The sequence below is a fragment of the Chrysemys picta genome, chromosome 10 (assembly GCF_011386835.1).
Source record: "Chrysemys picta bellii isolate R12L10 chromosome 10, ASM1138683v2, whole genome shotgun sequence".
Classification (NCBI taxonomy): Eukaryota; Metazoa; Chordata; order Testudines; family Emydidae; genus Chrysemys; species Chrysemys picta.
This window is the reverse complement of record NC_088800.1, coordinates 7,300,122-7,311,724: the sequence shown is the minus strand read 5'-3', so window position 1 is coordinate 7,311,724 and position 11,603 is coordinate 7,300,122. Positions and strand designations below refer to the sequence as shown.

The following is an 11,603-nucleotide window of genomic DNA, read 5'->3' as shown; positions in this document are numbered from 1 at the left end:
AAGTGCAAAAAATCGAGACGGGGGTTGGGGGTAATAGGCACCTATATAAGACACAGCCCCAAATATCGGGACTGTCCCTATAAAATTGGGACATCTGGTCACCCTACTGAGGTCCCTTCCAACCCTGATAGCCTATATTCTCTGACAATTATTGTGGTAGCTTCTAGGAGAGGCCGTCAGGGACCCGGACCCCGTTGGGCTAGGCGTAGTCCGCCCACACACGCAGCTAGCCGGGTCTCTGCCCCAAAGAGCTTCCAAGCAGAGCGAGCTGGGGCTTGGGGCGCTCAGGGCCAGAGGGGACGGCCAGGGGCCGCTGGCCTTGCCCCTTCGGAGGAGAGGAGCAAAGGGGCCAAGCCCTGGCATCGCCCCCCCTGGTCCGCCCCGGGCTCGGCCCTAGCACAGCGGGTCCCGCCCCTGCAGGCAGGGGAAGGAGCCGGGTGGGGCGCAGCAGGCTGGGTCTGCAGGCGGCGGTGGCTGGGCGCACAGAGGGGGGGTTCCCGGTTCCCAGCACCCCGCCTCCTCCTGGGCTCCCGCTGCCGGAGCGAGCGGCTCCAGCCCCCGGAAACCCGACCGGCTGCAGCGGAGTTGTTGCGAAGCGGCGCGAGGAGGAGGAGGAGGGAGCCGGGGCGGGGGGAAGGCGCCGGGGCCAGGCTGGCTGCACGTCCCGCTCCCCGGGCAGGCGGATCCGGACCCCCGCCGCCCCCGCAGCCGGGAGTGACCCCCCCGGCCCGGCATGGTTGAGCGCCCGGAGCCGGTGTCTGCACCAGCCGCGGGGCTCCGGCCGGGGACGAGCCCGTGACTGGCGGCGAGGAGGGGACGCTAGCGGGCTCCGGCCATGGAAGAGGAGGTGAGTCACTTGGGGGGGCCGCGGGAGCCGCCTCGACACCCCCACACACACTTTCCGGAGCTAGGAAGGAGCCCTGGAAAGTAGCAGCCCGGGGGGAGGAGAGGGCAGGACTGGGGAGGGGGGGCAAGGCGGAGAATCTCCCTCCCCCGGGGTAGAAGGGAAGAAGCTCCCCAGGACCCTGAGTTTTCAGCCTCCATCCACCCCTAGTTGCATGTGTTGCAATCTGCAGAGTTCCTTGGGCTGGACAAACTGTTGAGCCTTTTTCTTTTTGCAGCTCTGCCCCCAGCCCCTGGGAGTTTCCCAGGGGAAAGTGCAGCCTAGAGCTTTGCAGTGCTTAAAAAACAAAATCCGGAAAACAGGATGGAGAGGGGGAAAGAAAGTCTGCTCCTTGTCCACCCCCCGGGCTGGCGGGTGAAAGGGAACAGGGGAGAACAGAGGCAGCTCCGACTAGGGCCTGGCTTGGCCTGGAGACTTTTTTTTTTCTTCTTCGTTTTTGGTATGCGATGGCATTTGGCCCGGAAAGTGGAGGGTGAGAAGATTGTTGTTGATGGATGATGGGCTGGTAATAAGGGGGAAAGGAGAACTCCCGTCAGCTTCAGTGAGAGCGGCTCACTCTGCTTCCACTCCCACTGAGGTTAGATGCTGGCCCAAACCTGCGCCTTTTAGGGCACTTGGTCTCCTGGGTGGCACTGGAAGATGCTGTCACCTCCTGCCAGCTGGGGTTATCTAAAGTACCCCCAAAGCTCCCCGCCGAATGCAAACGTGGACGGGTTAGTTTGAAACCTAAACAGGAAAACATATGGGGCACCAGGCATTGCAATCGCCCAGCAGCTGGGTGCCAGTCATCACATGTAACAGACGCTGAGAATGGACACCCAACAGGAACAAGCAGAACACCTAATGTGGGTTGCAGTTTCTGCTGTATCCATAGTGTAGCAGGTGCAAGGCGCTCACACTGCTATGGTGAGGGTGGCGTAAATGGCTGCATGGATAAATAGTATAAAGGTCTCCGGGTTTTAAATGACAGTCTTGCTGCTTTTTGGCTTCCCAGTGAACAAGTTACAGAATACAGTAATTCCTTGGATACACTTTTCCCTTTAGCTTTTAAATAAGAACGGCCATACTGGGTCAAACCAGTGGTCCATCTAGCCCAGTATCCTGTCAGAGGCCTATGCCAGATGCATCAGAGGGAATGAACAGAACAAGGCAATTTATCGTGTGATCCATCCTGGGTTGACCTGTCCCCGCTTCTGGCAGTCAGAGGCTTAGGGGCACGCAGAACATGGGGTTGAATCCTTGACCAGCTTGGCTAATAGCCATTGATGTACCTACCCTCCAGGAACTTATCTCATTTTTTTCTGAACCCAGTTATACTTTTGGCCTTCACAACACACCCTGGCAACAAGTTCCATGGGTTGACTGTGTGTTGTGTGAAGCAGTACTTCCTTATGTTTTAAACCTGCTGCCTATTAATTTCATTGGGTGCCCCCTGGTTCTTGTGTTATGTAAAGGTGTTAATAACACTTCCTTATTCACTTCCTTCACACCAGTCATGATTTTATAGACCTCTGTTCGATCCCTTCTTAATTGTCTCTTTTCTAAGCTGCACCGTTCCAGTCTTTTTAATCTGTCCTCACATGAAACCTGTTCTGTACACCTAATCATTTTTGTTGTCCTTCTCTGTACTTTTTCTGATTCTTATCTATCTGTTTTGAGATGGGATGGCCAGAATTGCATGCAGTATTCAAAGCATACCATGGATATATTAAGCAGAATTGGTATTTTCTATCTTATGTGTCCCTTTACTTATGGTTCCTAACATTTGGTTAGGTTTTTTGACTGATGGTGCACACTGTACAGATGTTTTCAGAGAACTTTCCATGATGACTCCAAGATCTTTTCCTTGAGTGGTAACAGCTAAGTTAGACCCATCATTTTGTTTGTAGAGTTGGGATTATATTTTCCAACGTGTGTTACTTTGCACTTAATTTCATCTTCCATTTTCTTGCCAGTCATCCAGTTTAATGAGATCCCTTTGTAAGTCTTTGCAATCAGCTGTGGACTTAACTATCCTGAGTTGTTTAAATTGGTTGGGTGAAACTGATCTATTTTTGTACTTTCTAAGTATGGGTATGATGAAACCCAGCCATTGAAAATGAAACCCTTATTTATGCCATCATACTTCCCTATTCTCTCCGTTTAAGGGTTTTGTACTGGTACCCATCACCATCATGTCTGAGCATCTGCCAGGCTAATAGATTGACAAAGTGCCTTGTGGGCTTCAGGAGGGTGTCAGCTCTTCTCCCATATCAGGTTATGGGAGGTTCTGCTTAGGAAGGGATTGAATTTGGAGAAATGGGTGTGGCAGTTGTTTCTCTTTCCATGCACTGTCGGTGTTTGTGCACCTTCGGCCCATTGTGCAGTACTCCGTCTCTACCAGGATTTATTCTAACACTACGAGCTTGCAAGCAACTTAAACAAATGTCATTCTTTTTCTCACATCAGCTGGCCACAGCATTATTTCCTCCTCCTTTCCCCAAATGAGAGTCTGCTGCCCTTATATGGGCAAAGCTCCTATTGCTAACTGGAATGGGAGTTCATCCTGCTTGAGGACTTCAGAATTGGGCCACAGCACATTTGATGTTAAGCCTTCAAGTTATGCCTTTCGCCCTCCCCGCCCCCACCGTCCCTCCCCCACTTCCTTTCAGTCTCCAAAACTGTGTGGCAAGGCCCAGGGTTTCTGAAAACTGGCAATAAGACAGTTGGGAGACTGCAATGCAGCCCAAGTTGGTAGCGACTGAAAGTTGTTATTATCTACTGGCGTACATGAAATTAATCCACATCACAAAAGCCACCTTCCAGCTGGCAACCTTCTTCGCTGTTTTGGTAAGCAGGCCGAAGCCTGAATGAGCTTGGATACTGAACCAGACCGAGAGGTGGTCACCCCCGTTCAGGAGTGAGACGCCTTGGCAGGGTGCTGAGAGGACGCTTTCACTCCTGCTGCCAAGGCTGCCCCTTCTGTGTACTGATGACTTAAGTTTGCAGTTCCACTCGCGCTGCACTTTTTTTCTAATGCTAAATTAACACTTTGCAGGCGACTTTTTCAAAGACAGCCTCGAATCCTGCACCCACCGGTAATTGCAAATGCAGTTTCATGAGCACGATCAGCCATAGGTGGCAATGGTTAGCGTTCATTGTCTAGTTATCTGATTTGCCACTACAGTTTTGACAGAAAGCTAAATGAGAACACTTTGGCCTGCAATATTGCATGTGCAAGATCAGAGGCCAAGTTGAAGTCCCCTGGGGGAAAAAAAAAGTTTTACCAGATGGCACTAGGGCAGTGGTTCTCAACCAGGGGTACGCAGAGGTCTTACATCAACTCATCTAGACACTTGCCTAGTTTTACAAGAGGCTACATAAAAAGCACTAGCCAAGTCAGTACAACACTAAAATTTTATACTGCTCTATCTACTATACACTGAAATGTATGTACACTATTTGTATTCCAATTGATTTATAATTATATCGTAAAAATGAGAACGTCAGCAATGTTTCAGTAACAGTGAGCTGTGACATTTTTGTATTTTTATGTCTGATTTTGTAAGCCAGTAGTTTTTAAGTGAGGTGAAACTCGCGGGTACGCAAGACAAATCAGACTCCTGGAAGGGGGACAGTTGTCTGGAGAGATTGAGCGCCTCTGCACTAGGGTATTCATCAAAAGTAGAGGGAGGTAGTTCTTGTTACAGGTGTACAGTACTTTTGATTAGTTATAGTTAGTTATAGTTGCTATATATCTGCTTTAAATGAGGTTAGTGAAACTGAGCAAGGAACTTGAATACCTTATGTATAGTTAGTTCAGAAACCACCATAGTGATTAAACTTTTTTTTTGCTCAGGAGAAATCATAGAATAGCAGGGTTGGAAGGGACCTCAGGAGGTCATCTAGTCCAACTCCCTGCTCAAAGCCAGACCAATCCCCACCTGATGTCCACTGGGGTGGGATTGTTTTATGACTTTTTTTATTCCCTAGTGCAGACGCAGTTATACCAGAAAAGAAATGAAACTCGTGGTTTTGTGAGCCTGAAAATACTGGGAGAGGAGGCTGGAGGGAGGTTAGAGCTGGTTGTTTAAGTGTTTAAAAAATAAAAAGCCTCTGAAGTCTTACACCCTTGCTAAGATTTGTAATCATAAGTGTGTCCAAGTTGGACACATGAAACTCATGTTTCACTGGTAAAGTGGCCATAATGTAAATTGCAGTAGTGAAATACTGAGCATATGTCCAGTTCTTGGTGTTGATTCTCTTGACTCAAATTAGTGACAGAACAGCCAGATTTTTCTCTTACACCATCAAATCTTGACAGATGTCAAAGGAGTTTCTTCTGATTTACACCAGTGTCAGAGGAGTACCTAGCATAGAAATCTCTTGGAAAGGACACAAAGTATTTAGTGCCTTCAACAGAAAAATACCAACATAATCCTGAAGTGACACAGTCGTTAGTCATGCCCAGTGATAGCAAGATTCCTTTGCTTTGGAATTTTTGTAACTGTATTTTGGTGCAATTAGTCTTTTCGCCTTATGCTCCTATGTGAACCACATACCAGGTGCGAGAGCACAGAGTGGAACTGAGGGTCCGGTCCTGCATTCCTTGCTCTGGCAAAGCTCCCATTAACATTATATGCTAATATCTCTTCTGGCATGAACCTACTTCATTGCCACAAAAATTATCCACAAAAATATCAGATGCTGTTTCTGATCAGACCCTCCAGTTTCACTGTAACAAACCTTGATGTTTAGTTATGTTGACTTTTACACCTGTAACACATGTTGCCTTTGCTCATTTTCACCTCTCTCTTGAGAAAGGATAAGACTAGAAGCCAGATCCTGGCCTTGTATAAACTGGTTCACACTAGCTAAGGATCACGCCCAATGGGTTTGATTTTACATTCCTGGTACAGTCCAAACTCTTTAGGATCTGATCCTTGAGTCTGGTCAAGTTTCTCTCAATGCCGGGTTGAGGGAAGGGAGACTAAGAAGTGGAGCAAAGATGACCAGACCCTGCTCTAAGGCTGATCTAAATTCTGCCAGCTTGTGATGGCCCCAAAGGACCCATTTGCGGGCTAGGGATTTCCAGAGTGCGCCAACCCTGCCCCCTCCCTGAGACTTGCCGTGTACACCAGAGGGGCTGGGATAGGGCTAATGAAAGATGCCTTGTTTTGGCACCACTGTAGTGCTGAATTGAGCATCTAGTGTTTATGTTTTAGGAGAGGCCAGGGGGCCGGCTGGCAAGTTCAGGCCTACATAATTTCCCCCCAGGTCTGCAGGGTGGGCATCTCTGCTCATGGATCTCCCTTCCTGTTTGGAAGGGAACCGGGGGCTGGCAGTCTCCACAGAACCATTCCACCGCCCGTTTATGGGAGCCTGCTCTGTGGGGTAAGGATCTGTGCAGGCCCAGACTGGCAGGGTGCAGGGCTGACCTGGGGTTGGTGGGTGCCACACCATCATAAGCGCCAACTTTCTCCGGCGCCAGTGGGTGCTCACGCCCCCCTGCCCCCACCCTGACTCCACCTTTTCCCCGCCCCATTCCAACCCCTTCCCCAAATCCCCGCCCAGCCCCGCCTCTTCCCCCAGCGTGCCGTGTTCCTCCTCCTCCCCGCCCCACGAAACAGCTGTTTCGCAGCGCAAGCGCTGGGAGGGAGGGGGGAGAAGCAGGATGCAGCGGCACGCTCACAGAGGAGTCGGAGGTGAGCTGGAGCAGGGGAGCGAGGCGGGGCCACGGGGAGCTGCTGGTGGGTGATCAGCACCCACTAATTTTTCTCCGGGGGTGCTCCAGCCCCAGAGCACCCAGGAAGTCGGCGCCTATGCACATCATCCCCCAACACCATTCCCTGGGGACAGTATCACAGCCCCAGGCTTTATTTCCTTTGCCCCAGAAGGTGTTGGCACTGGGGAACCCTTCGGTAAGGGGGTGGGTCAAGTGTTCTGGCTCCACCGGGCCACGCAGACAGGGAGCGGGAGGTTGTGGTGCCAGCAGCCAGACGCCAACCCTCCATGTGGATGGCTCCTGCCAAGTCCCTGGGCGACGCGCAGATCCTGGACGTTCTGCACAGTTTCGACGTGCAGATCCTGGACGTTCTGCACATACGTGGCTCATTCCATGGTATGGACCAGACTTGTGTCCCTGAGCGATTGGAGGGGAAGCTCCGCAAAGGGGTCCTTACAGGGATCCTCCTCCCTCTTATTCCCTCCTTGTGGATTTCAGCTTGGAGGGGTCAGTCTAACCCTAAAGAGGAAGTCCTGAAATGATAAAGGAGTACAGTGAATATCACTGAGCCTGAAACATTAAAGAACGAGTGGATCCACGGGGAGCACACCGGATCAGGACTGGTCCTAAATATAAACCATGAAAGAGTACAGACTGCAAGGTTCTGGCTCCTACAGCACCACTTGACCTCCAACATCACTTTGCACATTCTTACAGTACAAGCTTGATCATGAAAATGAACTAAAACATGAGCAGTAACAGGGTCGATAGGTTTCTAGGAGTATAAATTAACAGCTTACGTTTTTACACCGAACATTTTTTATTTAAAACCACAGAAACAACAGGAATGGGGGAGTTTTCACTCTGCAGAGCTAAGTCAGAGGTCTATCACGTACATCCCTGGATGCATTTCTTGACAGCATTTCTGCTATCTGATGGGTTAAGTGGGGATCATGCATGTTTTAATATCCTCTTGCAAAAAAACTGTTAGAACTCTGAAATTTCTGTAAAATTAAGCGCTTGGGGCTGACAGATTCTCCTCCCAGTGTAAATCCAGAGCGGCTCCAGTGAACCCAGTAGAATTACACCAGTGTAAAACTGCTGTAAGGGAGATTGGAATCAAGCCCCAGGGTCCTATGAATGACAGCGAAAGGCGGCTCGTTCAGGAAACCAGCACGTCTATATTTGTGCACTAGCTGATGTTTCCTGGCAGATCACAACAGAATACAACTTCCTGGCAACCTAAAAAGTTAGGTAAAACAAACGAACAAGAATTATAATACCACCTCATTTTCATGAAAAGCTTTGCATGTACTGCCATCCTGTATTGTGGCATTTTCAATTGCTACTTAGCGTGACCCAACTATCACAGGTAAATCGCTCTATAAATACATGCCAAGATACACCATTTCTTAGTATTGACCTGCTCCAAAGCCCATTACAATTAATAGGAGCCGTTCCGTGGACTTCAGTAGGCCCTGGAATAAGGCCCTATATACACAATAACTCAGTCACTTTCTCCCCCTCCCTCTATTGGCGTGGCTGCCTTCCCTGCAGTTCCAGTTCAAACCAATGGCAGCTGCAATCCAAGGGTGTGTTCATTGTGAGTCGGATGCATGGAAACAGATTCGTTACCAAGGCTCACATCATCTGACAGCGAACCTCACACTCAGTTTTTGGAACACCTCCTTCTAGGCTAGCTCTGTCTGTAATCAGTTCTGGCCATGGGACTATCTGGTTTTGATCTCCGTCACTGCACTCTGCATTTCCTCATTTGGAAAAAAAAAAACGATGGCCAAGTTTCAGTGACTTTGATGAACTTCTTTCTTACAAGAAGAGTTGCATTTCGTAACTAACCAGCACCATATTGGGATGCGTTGGGATTCCGCCTTCATATTGCATGCTAATTTAGCATTGCTAAGAAGAGCGCAAAGCTTCCATGATTTATCTTAGACAGAACAAGCCTCTTGTCCCAACAGAGTTTGGATGAAACTCAGCCTGTATGTAAGGTGTCATTCTCCTGAAATACATTGGAGAATTCTGGGTTAGTCTCCTGTTGCAGTCACAAGTTTGCTGATGCGCTGTTTCCAGGGGAGTTGGCTCAGCTGAAGGTACAGTAAGGGATTCCAAATCTCTGCCTGTTCCCGCAGAAGAGACTCATAAAAGGGTCAGCGCTCCAACAGCAGCCCAGATGAAACAGTGGGGAGCACTGGGGAAAGATGGATTCTGTTCGTCTTCCATTGCAATGGCTATTCAAGAACGTGTCCTGAAGCTTGAAAAGAGCTTGCGCCTTAAGTGTATTGTATTTAAGGAGGCTTTGCTGACCACAGACTCCCCTTCCTGGGTTTCTTTCTTCCATCTGAAAAGATTATTGGCACCAGATACATTTCAGTTTATTTTTTAAATCACAAGAGTAATTCATCCCCCCATTGTAAGTGGATCTGGAAAACGATGGGGCTCAAGAATGAAAACTTGCGTTCCTTGTGACTTCCCTAACTTGTGATTCTCCTCCACGTGCTGCGGTCACAGTACCTGCAGCGAGCCCAGGGCTGTGGGACCTGCTTCCTCCCCCAAATCCTGAGATTTTTGGAGACAATCCCGAGACCTTCAAAAATTCCACTTCCCTCAAACCTGAGATTAAGCAGGAATAGTTCTGGGTGGGGTACGTTGCTGTAACCTGTGTATGAACTCTTAGGACAAGTGACTGGGTTCTAACCCCACAGTACTGATTCTGATCTCACTTACAGTGGTGGGAATCAGGAGTAACGTCGCTGTGGTGAATGGAAGGCAGCACTCGTGTGTGGGAGATGAGAATCAGGCCCTGTAGCTCTGGAGCAGAGCAGGTCTGTGTCTGATAAACCCGTGCAGCCAGCAGTTGTCTGTGAGCCGCCTGCACAGTAGCATCTGCATGTCTAAGTAGTGTCTCATGATGATGGAAACTAAGACCAGCCTGGGGAATAAGCGAAAAAGGTCTATTAATGTAGCAGCAGAGACCAGAGAATGGAAACTGATTTGCCCACCAGTGTTTCGTTAAACGCCAAGGCACTGAAACAAAGCGGGGCTGCACAGCCAACACTTGGACATTGATTTTGCTCTTTTGCGGGTACTTACCACCCCCTTCTTCCCACATTTTCAATGCCAGGACTCAGACTGACAGGGAGATTTCCCTAGCGCCAGCTTCCCTAAAGCAGTGTATTGTCTTTGCAGCATATTCCACTGGGGACTGGCGCAGGGACAGTGCACAACCCCGGCCCCATGGAGGGCTTCCATGATGTCAGGGAGATAGCTGGCCTTCCACCTCTTCCCTATGGGCCAGGGGAGATGTGTGTGCAGTGGGTGCCCTCAGGATAATCCAGGCCCAAGCAGTGAATTGGAAGTTTGGAAAAGGTGGCTGTGGAGAGGCAAGGATTGGCGGTTAGATGAAGATAGGGGACGGTGAGGGGGGGACACAGAAAATTTTGCTTGCCACAGCTATTAAACGTCCCAAATAAAAGGAACCATTGCTTTCAACTTCCTTCTTTTCCTGCTAGTTCTTTCCACTCAAGTTAAAATCAGCCCGCTGCAGAAGTTAGTCTGAACGTAGGGACTGAGCCGGTGTGAGGAACAACAGAGTGCAGAAAGCTAAGCCCTTGTTCCTGGTGCCTTCGCATCACACGGTGCAATTTAGCCTAGCACTGTTAATACGCAAGTCTCAGAATGCCGTACCCAGCATTACAGAGGGGCCCACAATTCTCCAGGTTACAGCAGTGCAGCCCACAGCATCACGTGTATGGAAGAAATGGCCAAGCTTCCGAGAGAAAAACTGGGCCTGGAGAAACTGCCTAAGAGCAGCTCCGGGCTGGATCCTGGGAGTTGCGGCATTGACTACAATGGGAGCCGGAGGAAGCCCAGGAGATTCTCCGGGGTTCCTAGGGTGGGTTAGGAACAGAGCTGGAGTCGAACTCCAGCCAACACCAACTTGAGATGTGGGTGATGTTTTTCAAAGGCTGTGGTGCAGGGAGCCCCTGTTTAAAAAGGGGCCCCGGAGAGCAGCGATAAGGAAAACCCCAGCAGTGCAACTACACCACTGTGCTGAAAGTGCGGAGAGCCCCCCCGGGGGCTAACAAGGGGTCTGGGGGCAGAGGCAGCCTTCCTTCTGCCAGCTCCCTCCTGACGCATTGGTTCTGGAGTCCATTCTGCCGAGCCTCTCCTCAAGGTGGAAGCTGCATGAAGGGACCCTGCCTGAGTTGTCCTTTCCCTGCAAGGTGAAGCCTGACCCCGATCTTTTTCTTCCGAGTTAGTGAACGGTAGGGAGTGAATGCCCCTGGCCAGATTGTGACTCCTGGTGAGAGAAGTGCATGGCAAAGAGGACCTGCCAAACTCGAACAAAGGGATTGTAAGAGCACATGTGGGCCATACGTCCTGCCAGTGGCCTCAGTGCGAGGGGTGGGGGGCCCAGCACCTCTCCTCAGCAGGCCCTTTGGAATACGTAGCTACTGCTGCCTAGGTCTGAAAAGTGCAACTGACAATAATCTTCCTTCCCTTTGCTTTTTGTGGTGTCTTTGCAGGGTGTGAAAGAAGAGGTCACGGAGAAACCAAAACGTGCTCCAACCGCAGACAAAGCTGGCTGGATTAAGAAAAGCAGTGGAGGTCTTTTGGGATTATGGAAAGATCGTTACATCCTGTTATGTAAAACGCAGCTACTGGTGTACGAAGATGAGGTACGGTTTGCTCAGGCTTTCCTGAATAAGGGCCCTATCCTGCATGGTGCGGAATGGGATCAGGCCCTTAGACGACACTAGAAGTTTGTCCTTCACCCTTTCCTCCGGTTCATTTAGTCCCATTTAGTTTGTCAAGAAAAATCCTGGAAGGTTAAATGCAATAGAGAGGAGACAGCTGGTGCATTTTAGAGTATACTCTATATTATAAATATTTGCACCCATAACAAGAAACTGTCAATGCTATTGCCAAATTTGAAAAAAAAAAAGAGATTCTGTAAGAAACGGAGCAGATTAT

The 11,603-nt window shown here is 49.6% G+C and overlaps 1 protein-coding gene and 1 long non-coding RNA gene across 3 annotated transcripts in view; one reads left to right on the top strand and one right to left on the bottom strand.

Annotated features, from left to right (window-relative positions):
• Positions 1 to 435: 435 nt before the first annotated feature.
• PLEKHO2 (pleckstrin homology domain containing O2) overlaps positions 436 to 11,603 on the top strand; it is a 43,743-nt gene continuing 32,575 nt past the window's right edge. Inside the window, exons 1-2 of the mRNA XM_005294818.5 lie at positions 436 to 847; positions 11,156 to 11,308. Of these exons, the coding sequence (XP_005294875.2) occupies positions 836 to 847; positions 11,156 to 11,308 (165 nt within the window). The 5' untranslated portion in view covers positions 436 to 835. The remainder of the gene's footprint in view (positions 848 to 11,155; positions 11,309 to 11,603) is intronic.
• LOC135973893 (uncharacterized) overlaps positions 6,724 to 11,603 on the bottom strand; it is a 69,106-nt gene continuing 64,226 nt past the window's right edge. For both annotated transcript variants that reach the window (XR_010590934.1, XR_010590933.1), the window contains exon 3: positions 6,724 to 7,141. This is a non-coding gene — a long non-coding RNA (uncharacterized LOC135973893). The remainder of the gene's footprint in view (positions 7,142 to 11,603) is intronic.